General features: G+C 30.2%; 1 protein-coding gene across 7 annotated transcripts in view; it reads left to right on the top strand.

Annotated features, from left to right (window-relative positions):
- The window catches only part of beta-Spec (spectrin beta chain), a 216123-nt gene that overhangs the window by 78301 nt on the left and 124151 nt on the right, over positions 1-13671 (top strand). For 6 of the 7 annotated variants that reach the window (XM_075377179.1, XM_075377178.1, XM_075377173.1 and 3 more), the window contains one exon: positions 5411-5565. In XM_075377179.1, coding sequence (XP_075233294.1) covers positions 5436-5565 — 130 coding nt within the window. In that variant the 5' untranslated portion in view covers positions 5411-5435. The remainder of the gene's footprint in view (positions 1-5410; positions 5566-13671) is intronic. The other variant, XM_075377175.1, reaches the window with a different exon arrangement.

The following is a 13671-nucleotide window of genomic DNA, read 5'->3' as shown; positions in this document are numbered from 1 at the left end:
AAAACTCGTTAGTCGTTTATTTAAATTTCAATTCACTTAGTTACGCGATTCAATAGATATTAAAATTTTTTTATTCAGAATAATATACTGTAAAATTCAACGTCCTCTTGGTTTAAGTTAACCGGTCATCTGATTGTGTTGTCTATATAAATTTAATATTTTCTTAAATTTCAGTAAATTCAAAAATAAAGTGGTAAAAGAATCTTTCATACGAAATCGGATGCTCTATTTTAGTATATGAGTTAAGCGTTGTATATATTTCTGCATTTTTGCGATACCGATTTCATTTCAGATTTATTTAATTGTAAATTCTAAATTTTAGATGGAGTCTACCTGGTATTTTTGGTTTTGTTAGTATTAATACATTCATTTCTTACGTGATCGTGAACAATAAGTTAAAATTCAAGTGTACTAAATCGATTGACTTTAACCTTTTAAGCGGTTAACCTTTTCATCGACCGATACCCTCGATTAAAGTTAGATTAAATTGTTAATTCCTTTTTTTTCTTATTATATTCTATTATTTTTAATTTAAGATGTTAAGTCTCTTACTAAGTTTTTTAGTTCTTAATTAATTTTTTTTAACTGTTATTTTTTAATTCGAATGAAACTTTTTTCTTGTTCAATTCTCCATATTTGTACTCGTGTGTTTGTATTTCCATTAAATAAATGATAAGTGATCTTTGATAATTATTTTTTACTTTTATCAAAGTCGTTGCCAATCGATTTTTCCATCCTCGTTCTTTCGCTTCGGTTTCACTTAATCATATAGATTCTGTTCATTATAGAATTCGGTAATAGTTTATTTTTGATTATAATTCACTATTTAGAATTAGAAATTCGTCTAGAAGGGTTGCATAGAGTTTCAAAGAGGAAAAAAAAATAGGAGGAACGAACCTCCGATTTGCTTATATTTTGTAAAAAGAAATTTTTGGTATAAAATGTTACCGTGATATTATTGTCTCAAAACACTTGTAAAAAAAATAAGAAAACTAATTCATAAGTAATTTGCGTTGTTCTCATTTTTTTTTTTTCATGATCTATATAAAAGTTAACATTTTTATTTTATTTAAAATAGGTTATATTAATTATGCGATTGATGTTAATGGTTTGTGGTAGACGTACGCCCTTTTGATGCATTTACGCTACTTGTTTTAGTTTTCGTAAGGACATAAGAAACTATTAAATTTAATGTTGGATGCGTCTGTCTGCCTGCTCGCCTATGGCCATTTATTTAGTTTAGTTCTCGTAGCCACGCCCTGTTCTTAATTGATGAGGTCATGTCATAAATATAATAACCTTTATGTACTGTTTCTGAGTATATATACACACATTACATCCTCGTACAGAAGAAATTGGGAGGGGTTGGCATCCTATGGTATGTTAATATTAACAATTAATAAATTGAGAACAGTGTAATGTAGTCCGTAAATAGTGTGGTTAAAATTGTTTTAAGGAAAAAAAGATGTTCTAAGTAGGATGTCAAAGTAATTTATTAATTCTGTATGATTCAGCTAATATGCAACATTTAAAGTCGAATTTCTCAGAATTGATTCTTATGATTTTGAAAAAAAAAAATGTATGGATTACTAAATTTTTGCCATCAGCGAGCAAGTTTAAAAATTTAATGTGGTCAAGGGAGGGGGAGAGTAAATCCGCTTTTAATTTTAACGCTGTTTACATTTTTTTTTGTTTCATTTTAGAATGTCTGTCTGACTGCCAGGTTCTTACTCTATAAATCCGTTAAAAAGAAATCCAAATTGACCTGTTTACACACTAATATAGGTGATGCAAAAATTCACTCATATGCGGTCTGTCTGTGACTTATATTATTGAAGGAAGGTTCTGAATGAGTTTTAATCTCTTGTGAAATTTATTTGTCATCTTCTGTCGCCTATTGATCCCAAACGTCAGGTCAATTAAAATTACCGTTATATTAAAAAAAGAAGGTTGTTGTGTTGTTAAGTAGTGTTTGCATTATGTTTTATTATGTAGTAAAAAAAGATGAAAAACATGATACGACGTTAAGACGAAACGAAAAAGAATTTAATTGGTTTTTATAGGATTAACCAGCCATATTTTTTAATATTTTTCTGAATACCAGACCTTAATTATTACCCGGAAAGGAATCCTCAACCAAAATCTCCAATTTTTGTAAAAATTTTTTTTACAAATTCTATTTGATTTAATTTTCTTTACCACTTTATATCTGTTAATCAAAATACGACACTAGATAAAGAAATAAGTTCCATTTAAAAATTTTTGCTTTAATTTTTATCGCTTGAAATTTTTCACGCCATGAAAATCGCGTCTTAAGATAATAAATCTAACACAATGATTATATAAACCACCATACCTTGTTCAAAACGAAAATTAAATCTTCCAAAAAAATTGTTTGCTATTATATATTTTAAAATTTTATTCTGTGCCTGTTAATAAAATAAGAAAAATAATCGTTAAAATTTTCACTTTGAAAATATAACAACTTCAGAAAGAGAATATATAAAAAATTACATTTCACAAAAAAAAGAAAAAAAAAATTTGGACTGTTTATTTGATTAAGCATCTGATGAGATTACGAGATGGCTGAAAGACATTAAAAAACAGCTTCATACTCTGACGACATTAAATAATACAATACCCGATTCAAAAAATTGATTTGCAAATTTCACGAATAATCAGCATTTTGCGTGATTCATCCTGGGAAGGATAAAAATTCAGTGGTAAAAAACAAAAACAAAACAAAAGACTGTTTTAACACTTTTTGAAAGAAGTAGAATCTTTAGTTTCTTTCAATGGCTATGGAAAAGCACGGCATCATGCGTTTCCTCTTCCCTATTTCCGTGATTTAAAGGGCAATTACTTCTTTTTGGAGGTATTGCATGAATGAATTTGATCGTTTTTTGGGAAAATGTTTTTTTATGACCTCTGATTTCACGTATTTCCTTCAACCAGATTTACCGTTCATGCTTAATCCCGCATTTACAAAAACCGAGCACATAGTCAATGTATGCAACAAGGCAGAAAGGATGATAAAAAGTCTAAACATCATTATGTCATTGCAGAATGCCCCTCGGGCCTCAAAAGCGCCGTTTACTGGCGACCACCGTCGTGTCTTCGCTTATGTATGCCGTTCCGGCCTGGTGGCGCTCTATCGCCATCAGGCGCAACAAAGAGAGACTGGCGAGGACGCACAGGTGTGTGCTCCTAGGTGTTGTGTCCGCATACAGGACAGTGTCCTATGCCGCCCTGTGCGTGTTATCGGGTACACCTCCTATTGACCTAATCGCAAAAAAGAGGGTGGAGAGGGCACAAGGCAAGCCAGAACAAGAGGTCAGGGATCCCGTTTATAATATCTGGCAGGAAAGATGGTCGCAGGAAGCTGTGGGTCGATGGACGAGAACCCTCATCCCCAACATCAAGCCATGGTTGTCGAGGTGAGGTTGATCATCACATATCGCAGTTTTTTACAGGACATGATTCCTTCAATAACTACCTGCACAAAATAGGCAAGAGAGAAGAGCCAATTTGCAACTACTGCAACGAGATAGATGATGCTGAGCACACCTTTTTTGAGTGCAATAGGTGGGACACACTTAGACATAGTAAGGCACTCACAGGTATAACTCCAGAGACAACAATAGATTACATGCTAAGAAGCGAGTCAAACTGGAATAATTTTGCTAGTTTTGTTAGACAAGTTGTTCTACAGAAATACTCCGATGAGAGAAGACAAGGTGTTGGCTAGAATAGGACTGGGTGGACAGCCTTGCTGGTGAGGTCCAGCATGCCTGCGGTGTGTTGGCACTGATGAGCCACCAAGGACTCCACGGGTAACAGTCAGGCAACAGCACACTGAATACTGAAGGGACCCGGTACCGCGTCGCGGCGAACTGGGTCTGGCGTGGTGTAATAATGTGGTGTATTAGTATTGCCCTTTTGGGTCCCCAAGGGGGCAATATTGATAAAGAACTCTCAAAAAGAGCTAACCGGTAGGCCGACCTGCCTTGCCGGTATATAGCCGGTAGGTGGGGAGGCCTATTTGAGTTTAAAGACTCTCCCCTGGGCGGCGTAATACCAACAAGTCGGTCCGGCCCAGGGGAGCTGAGAGAGAAAAAAAAAAAAACGGTTAAAATTCGCTTTGGTGTGTTCGATTCAGGAAGAGCATGCATTCATGCTCTGCACGACGTGATGCCAAAATTTTTCTTCCTCTCATTTTATCGTGTATATCCAAACAGTCGGTTAATTTAGGGTTTGTTGTTATTAATTTACTTTTTAACAATTATTCTGTTAAGACACTTTAACTTTTATTTAGATTGGATGTTCATTTTTTTTCGGGGATTGTCCCTCTGCTCTATAGTCCAGTCCGTTGTCAGGCCCGAAGTCCGTTTCATAGATCATTGAATTATCGGTATTAAAATGTTTTATTCGGTGACTGTATATACCTTAAATTAAGTAAAAGTAAGTTAATAAATTAAAAATTAAAATAGATGGGTAGGGGCTGGCCTGTCAGACCCTAGTCGACGTGCATCTGCTATCCGTATATGCTTAACTGAATCGTACATTTAGTTGTGATTTGATGTACTATAAGTAAATTGAAATTATACAATTTATCGAAGAAGTTGTTATTATGAGACTTGGAATTATATGTATAAATTACTTATTGGCCCTTTCAATTGTAAAATTATATAATATAATCCGTTTGATCGCTTTACTAGAAAGTACTTCGTATGTATCGTTAAATTTAAAATTATTATTACAAAAATTGAGTGCATAAAAAAAAACACAGTTAAAATAAATTGCTGTAAGTTATTATTATACCATGAAAATAAATATATGATAAACAAAATTTTTTTGTTTCATAATCATAGCATATTTTAGTAATATATTATTAAAGTAAATGTATTTCAGTTTATTTACTGCATTATTTTCTTTCCCTAATAAATTTAGTGTCTGTTACTTTTTTTCATTTACGTATTTATTTTTAATTTTTGAAATGTTATTCATTATTGTTTAATCCAATGCGTTAACTATACAAACAAGCTTGTAAGAAAATATTTCCAGTGAGTTTTTTTAGTAAGGATTTAAAAAACCCAATGAGTGTGGTAGTTAAATGGTTAGTATATATAAGATGGTTTTAAAATTACATATTAAAATAATAAATTATGTATTCATTTTATAGAAATATGTTCGATTACATACAGAAATCATATATTTTTCTTTATGACGGTAAGGGTGAAACTATGTGGAAATGTAGATACTGCTCTGAGTGATCGGCCAGTTTGTACTTTATTTAATTTACATTAATTTATTTATTATGATATTCTTGTGGTGCATTTTAAACAATTGTTAAACATTTATATTTGATGGAAAATTTTGAATTATATTAATTATTATTCTTTTCCCTTAGATAGGGTGGAGGTGGAAAATATACCATGACGACGGATATATCGTTGGTCCGCTGGGACCCAACATTGCAGCAAGAGATAGTAGAGGATTACGAGTATGATGGTGGTAACTCGTCTTCCAGACTGTTCGAAAGATCTCGGATAAAAGCCCTTGCTGGTGAGTTAATGTTTTCCATACTATTGTTATTATTGTTTAACAATTTGTATTTTTGCATTCCAGCCGATGGGATGAACCAAATGAAAGAACTGATATTGATTATTATTAAAATTAAATCGAAAGGGGCGTTTATAATTTCAGAATTATTGGATATCTTTATGGAAAATTTCTTGAGCTCAACTTTTAGATCGTGTAAAACTTAAGACAAGTTAATACAGATTGTTTAAACTGGTCTGAAGACACTAAAATTCAAGAACAAGTTATTTTTGTGATGTAATTTATCAGCCAATATGTATTTCTTTGTCGTCTGTGAGAAGAAGTGACAAGAATCTGAGTGAAAATGAAAACAATCTGCAGTTTTTTCATATTATACAGGAACTTTTATAGTATAAAAGTTTTCCCCAGGTAACTTTAGGTTATTAAATCAATTTTTTTTGTCTTCAGTCATTTGATGGGTTTGTTGCAGCTCTCCAAGATTCCCTATCTAGTGCTAGTCATTTCATTTCGGTATACCCCCTACATCCTACATCCCTAACAATTTTTTTTTACATATTCCAAAGGTTGCCTACCAGCACAATTTTTTTCCTTCTACCTATCATCCAATATTAAAACGACTATTCCAGGATGCCTTAATATGTGGCCTATAAGTCTTATCTCTTCTTTTAACTATAGTTTTCCAAATTCTTCTTTCTTCATCGATTTGTCACAACACCTCTTCATTTGTCACTTTATCCACCCGTCTGATTTTTAACATTCCCCTATAGCACCACATTTCAAAAGCTTGTAATCCTTTCTTCTCGGGTACTCCGATCATCCAAGTTTCACCTCCATATAAAGCTGCGCTCCAAACATATACTTTCAAAAATCTTTTTCCTTACATTTAAATTAATTTTTGATGTAAACAAATTATATTTCTGATTGAAGGCTTGTTTCACCTGTGCTATTTAGCATTTTATATTGCAGCTGGTTTGTCCATCTTTAGTAATTCTACTTCCCAAATAACAAAATTCTTGTACCTCCATAATTGTTTCTCTATCCTATTTTTACTTCCAGTGGTCCATCTTTTTTACTCTCAGCTAGGATTACTATATCATCAGCAAATCGTAGAATCTTTATCTTTTCACCTTGTACTGTTACTCTGAATCTAAATTGTCCTTTAACATCATTAACTGCTAGTTCTACATAAAGATAAAAAAGTAATGGTGGTAGAGAACATCCTTGTCAGACTCCCTTACTTATTATGACTTCTTTCTTATGTTCTTCAATTATTACTGTTGCTGTTTGGAGCATTTTATTACAGTCTGCGTTATCGAATACCTTTTCTAGGTCAATAAATGCCAATTATGTTGGTTTGTTTTTCTTTAATCTTCCTTCTACTATTAATCTGAGCCCTAAAATTGCTTCTCTTATCCCTATACTTTTCGTGAAATCAAATTGGTCTTCTCCTAACACTTCTTCCACTCTCCACTCAATTCTTCTGTACAGAATTCTAGTTAAGATCAAATATTAACTAATTATTATCATAGTTTGAGACCATTAACTAGACATAATCTATTAAAGTTTCTTTTATAATACATTTTTGAAGCAACAAAATCCTTCCACAGCAACCATATTCACTCGACTCCTTCCCAATACTAATATTGCAGGTTTTTTTTGACCAATCAGATGATAGTTCAAAGTCTCCTTTTATTACCTAGACTTATTTATTTTTCTGTTGAAATTGTCAGGATTTTCTTAGGAAATAACAGTAATTTTTTAATTGTTATTTTATGTGTAAGAGTTGTATGATTTACTGCAAATATCTAAAGGTCATAGAGTCTCTGTGATGGATATTCTGATGAGTTATGACCAAGAGTTCAGTTAATTTGTAAAAATCCATTGATTTACATGCACATATTTTTAAAGGTGTGTGAACTGATAATTTTTTACATGCTAAGTTACAAGTTACTTCAAAATGTCTATTCTACATGATAGAGCAATAGTGAAAACTTGGTCTCTGCAATAAAAAGGCATTAAATAAGATCTTCCAGTTATCAGATAAGCTGTAAACCAGCTCCCCCTCCTACTAGATAATCAGGCATGTATAAGATATTGGCAAATGTTTAACAGTATTACATTTTAAACTAATTTCTTATAATCTTTCTGTGTTTTGTTTTGGACATCATAAAAAATTGTTTTGTAAATAAATTTGTTAATTTATAGTTTATTTTATTAGTTTTTTGTGGAATGTAATTTCCCCCTCCCCACTGTTTGATGATATCGCCACATAAGCTTGAAGTTTGTGCATGGGATATGGAAATGGAATTTTGTAGTGTTATGAAAAATGCCATGCCTGACTGGGATTCGAACCTAGGACCTCTGGATGAAAGGCTGAGATGATATCACTTGTGCCATATAGACCGACTTTTTTAAAAGAAGTTTAATGAAATTTTTGCAGTTTTTTGTTTAAATGGTTGTAGTTTTCTTTAACGTATTTATTTACATAAAAACTTTATTTGTTTTTACATTTTTGCTCTTGTGTTAAACTAAAATTTTGTTATCAATAAAAAATTATTTAAATTTTCTAAAAGTCACATTTATTTTGATCTTAAGTTAATTTTTAAAATGTTTTCTTAATTTAAACGTTTTTATTGTTTTGTGCAAAAGATGTCTGCAGAATTAATATTTAGTATATTAACATTTTATATTAACTATTACATTATTTACAATAATGAGACTACAATTACCAGTCGTATTATTGATATTAAAAATTACATCTGATAATAATTTTGTACATACTGATTTTTACTTTACCTGGATGCTAAGAGAAGCGTTTTACTTCCTTGTTCAAAGTAAAGGAAGTATTGTGATGGTGAAAAATTTCGGTTTTCAGATTTCAATGGAAATATCCATTTTGACCATCCCTGAATCCATTTTGACTAATTTCAGCTTGACGTCTGTATGTACGTACATACTGACGTCTGTATGTACGTACATACATATGTACATATGTATGCATGTATGTATGTCATACGTATGTATGCATGTATGTATCTCGCATAACTCAAAAATGATTAGCTGTAGGAGGTTGAAATTTTGGATTTAAGATTGTTGTAACATGTAGTTGTGCACCTCCCCTTTTGATTGCAATCGACTGAACCAAAAGTGTCCAAAAAAAAGCCCAAAATCCAAACAAATTTGGATTTTTGACTTTTTCTTAACTGCAGTAATAAGCTCTCATTGAGAACCTTTCAACGATTTATCATAAGTGGTACTTATTTTCATTGGTTCTAGAGTTATAGCCAAAAAAATTTTAATTAATGAAATATTTGAATTGTAGGGAAAGGCACATCGGTTCGAATCAGACTTCGTCTCCTTTTTTTTTTTAATTTAAATATATTGATTTATTAATAATTATTAACCTCTCATTGTAAAAAAAATTGTGTGATGAATAATAATTCAATAAAAAAAAAGATGAAAAAATATCAGAAGTTTTTAAAGAAATAAAATTTTATGTACTTTTCATTTAAAAAAAAAAAAAAAGTGTAAACTTAATTTAATAGGCATACAGGGAAGTCATGAGTTGTCTACAGATTTTTTGATCATGTAATAATTTTGTTGCCTAACAAATTAACCTTTTTTTGATGTTATGTTCTGTTTTTGGTGTTTACTTATGTACTGTTGGTAATCTATTTCGGCAGTTGAAACAACTTTGCAATATCAACATTCTTTTGTTTCCGTTTCGTATCGTTGATGAGTTAGGTTAGGTGATGAGTTAGTATGAGTTAGGCTTACAAAGAATATTCTTGCTAGTATAATTTAATTTTTGTGTCTGAGTTTCTTCCTTGATTTTCCCTTCAGATTAATTTTCAAGGAAAATTGTTTATAAGATAAGGTGTGTTTTATTTTTATAAAGTAATACAAAAACAAATTTAAAATACAACAAATATATTTTTATATAAGCTGGAAACTGTTAAATTGCATTTAGGAATCCCGACCTGTAATTTTTTAATTTCTTTTTTAACACTGTTAAATAAAACAGCATTATTTGTAAATTTATTTTTGTTGGATTTTATGTATTTGTTTTGTCGAGTCGTCAGCCATTAAGTGGTTGAATGGATGTTATTCTTTGTTCTTTTCTGTACCAACTTCAACATATTTAGTACATTCTATGTTTTCAGTTAAGTCATTTTACATATTCCAATCATTACTTTACAGATTTTTCCTTCTATACAGTTTGCCATTTGTTACTGAATTAACTTGACCTTATGTTAAACTACAGTCCAAAAACCTAGCTTGCATACTAGATTCTACTACAAGTTCTTTCATTTTTTATTCATTCCAAGACCCATTCATTTGAAATTATATGTGATATATTACTGTAACACTAAATTTCAGAAGCCTCTGATTTTCTTTTGTCCATATCTTACTATGTAAAGTGCTATCCTTCAAATAAATACCCTACAGAATTTCTTCAGATATTTTTTCAGTGTGTAAAGAATTTTTAGATATGTATTTTATTCTAGAAGACTTTTTTCACACTGAAATTACTACTTGCTCCTATTGATACTACTTTTGATGTCATTTTTACTTTATATGCCCTCTATACTTTCAGTTTTGATTTATTGCATTCACCTACCTTAATGTGTAACTCATCATTGTTTCTGTTTTGTTTCGTTTCATTATCTTTGTTATTCTTATTTATTTCCTTTGAAATTCTGTGCTGAATAATAAATTCATTACATCTTGTATTCTTTCTAAATTATTATTGTGCATTGTTTTTTTTTTTGATAGGTTTTTATTATTATTATTTTTCTTTTTTAAAGTTATTCCTCTTTTTTTCTCATCAAGCTGTGAATTAGGCCACCTATTGTGTATTCATAAGAACTGGGTAGTTACATTAATTTTGTATTACGTATTTTTTCTTCTAGTCTATAAGGAATTATGTGGTATTTGTAATTTATATTGATATTAATTTATATTTGTAATTTATTTTGATAAAAGGAAAGGATCCAGCCAGTCTGTGATTCTTGGTCGAGGACACTTCTCTAATGTTCTGTAGGCTTTATATAATGATCACACCAGATCTGGACTGATGACTGTGGATTCATGTTTATAGTGTGAGGTTTCCTGTTTTTAGAATCAAATAAGTATAATTTTGATGAAGTACTTTTCAGTTTTATTCACACTGTAAACTTCAAGCTGTTTTCTCCTGTTTTTATATTTTTTGGATCTGTGTTTGAAAGTTTAATAAAAAAATTCAATGACAGTTCTTTGTATAGGTGTATTTAATTAGTATCTATTAATAGGTTATAATTGATATTTTTTGCTCGAGTTTTATACTATGATGTTGGTATAATTATTGTAATAGCGTTGTTTTGTGATCAATTGTATGTATTATAATGCTTTGTAATCACTGCAGTTATGTTTCAAGGTTATTTATGGTGTGGGTTTGCAGATCGTATTATCTATCTGTGAATAAAACATTTTATAGTACTTCATCGGCAATGATGGAAATAAAATTGTAATGTGTCTATCGATAAATGTGTATGTCTCCTTTTTATTTGAATTTTAGTATGTGATTACATAGTCCTTGAGTAAATGTTAAATACACTTTTAATGTTAAGCATTGTTAAGTTTTTATTGTGAAAGGGTTTTAAATGCTGAAAAGATTATCAAATGCATTTCCATTTTGCTTTTGTTTATCGTTTCAAAATTGTTCCTTATTTATTGTGATTTATAATTTCTGGTAATTAAGTTAGTTTTTGAAAACATTTATCGTTCTTTGTATTGGATGTATTTCCCCAAACACAGTAAAGCATTTAAATTTAGAGTTTGATGTTTCAATACTGAACTTATAAATTTTTTCTGTTTTATTATAAGTATTATGGCCTTACTGGGTTTCATGCACACTCCCATTTCTTTTTTGTAATTTAATTTTCTTCTGTTTTCTGGCATCAGTTATCCTAACAATTTCTTTATATTTTCCACTCTTTTGTTGGTGTCCTCAATTCCTGTTCTTCCCGTTCTCTTTTCTTCTTTAACTTCTGAATATATTTTTCCCATTTCCTTTCAGTTAGAAAGATATTGTTCAAAAATTCTGTCTCATTTTCTGAAGTACCAATCCAGTTTATTTTCTTGCATTGTGCCAGCTAATTTAATTTCTTTAGTGAGGGTTATTTCCAGACCATCGAGATAGGAGACCTACTCTCTTAGTTGTCAGGACTCCTAGTTTTAGTTAATGGGGAAAAGTTTATCGCGTAACATTTGTAAGTTTGAGACAGGAAGTTCAATGGACATTACCTCCTCTTGTAGTTGCCTCTTACCACAACTGGTTTGACACCATGAGCCTATTGTACCTCCGACCCTTTTGGTATTCCCCCAGTTCCATAGGGATTAGCATATTTCTGTTTTGTTTACTTAATCGTAGTTTAGATTTTATAAATCTTCTTTTGTAGCATTAAATTAACCAATCTTAAAGATTGTATTAAACAACCTTAAACATTGTATTAACATTTGATCTGTTACTAGATTGTGATAAAAATCTCTTTCCTTCAGTTTTTATTTTTACAATGAATCTGTTGATTTGAAAAAAAAACCCTAGTTGAGCAGGATTTGAAGGTAAAATTTTCCTGGTTAAAAAATATTAAAACTATTACTCCACCACATAAATTTAATGAGTGGTAGCATTCCACCTTTGAAAGCCTTTGTTTTTTCTGGTTTTTATTTCGTTTGTATTTTATTACCATGAAACATTACAATGGAAATTAATTTTTTTTCTAATGTTTTAATTGTGTTTGCAGTTTTTGTATCTAAATAAAAAATTATTTACATTGATAAAGATAAATAAATGCAGGCAGTTGAAACTACTAAATAAATCAGTCCTGATAGATCACTGAAGTTAAATGACATTAGGTGCTGTTTAAAATTGTTTTTTTTTATTGTCATAATTTTTGCACTTTCTGACATTATTTTTATTTTTTGTTTCATATCATTACAAATCTGAGTAGAAGTTCTTTATTGTTTAAAATTGGCTTGGTCTCAAGTTATTGTAATAAATTGAAAAAATTGAAGCTGAAATAATTATATAGCACTCACACTTCAAAGCAAAAATCCTTTGCTCTTACATGATTGATTTTTACAGATATGGTAGCATTAAACCATAATTATTGAACTAGTTTTTTTAGATGATGTAACCTGTTTAAGAAGAAGTAGCAGATGTCATGCTAAATGGGCAGCTTAATAATTACTAATCATACTTATATTATTTTATGTAATTTAGACATATCCTTGTCATAGTCAATTGATTTTTTTGTTTTAAGAGTTACTTTTGGTTTGTCTGCAAAAGGCAAATAATTAAAAGGAAGATATATAATTCATTAGTTAGATTTCATTTAACTGGTTTCAGTTTAGGGCATTTTCTAATGGTTTTGTTTGGCATGTTTCTGTACTTTCAATGAACATGTTTTTTGGGTGTGTTTTATAATCTGCTCAATGATACTTGGTTTCAGTAATTTGAAGATTACTTAAAATGATAATCAAAATTAAATGTGCATTTAAAAAAAATATATACAGTAGAATTTTCTCTTATGCTTAAAAGTGTTGGTGTCATTCGTAGGGGAATGAAGACATTTTCTGTTTTTGTTTGGCTGATTTGTACTGTTAATCTATCTGAATAAGTTACCACTAAATGCATTAATAATGGCATCTGTTTTATTGCTAGCTTGTTTTAATTTTTAATGACAGTTAAATATTGCTTATTATAAATTCAACAATTATCTACTTACCTTTTTGCTTTAGTATTGTTCCCAAAAGCATATGTTCATTAACAGCAGGTTTACTTTAGAGGCATAGAGAGAAAAATAAATCGTAAGTTATAATTCAGTATTTAGTTTGTTATGATGTGATGAAATTGTCTGCTGTATATTATTGAGTTGTACATGTTATATATTTTACGATGTGATATATTTTTTTTATTGCTGTCACTATTCTGGTATATTTCCAGGCTAAATAATTATTTTTAAAAATAAACTGTAAATAATTTCATCTAGATGTTGAAGGAAAAATTGTTTTCCTGAGTTTTGTTCTAATTTAATTATTGGGCTTATGTCAAATTAACTATTAATA

This window comes from Lycorma delicatula, chromosome 10 (genome assembly GCF_047948215.1).
Source record: "Lycorma delicatula isolate Av1 chromosome 10, ASM4794821v1, whole genome shotgun sequence".
NCBI lineage: Eukaryota > Metazoa > Arthropoda > Insecta > Hemiptera > Fulgoridae > Lycorma > Lycorma delicatula.
The sequence above is the reverse complement of the archived record's forward strand: the minus strand, read 5'-3'. Positions and strand labels throughout refer to the sequence as shown.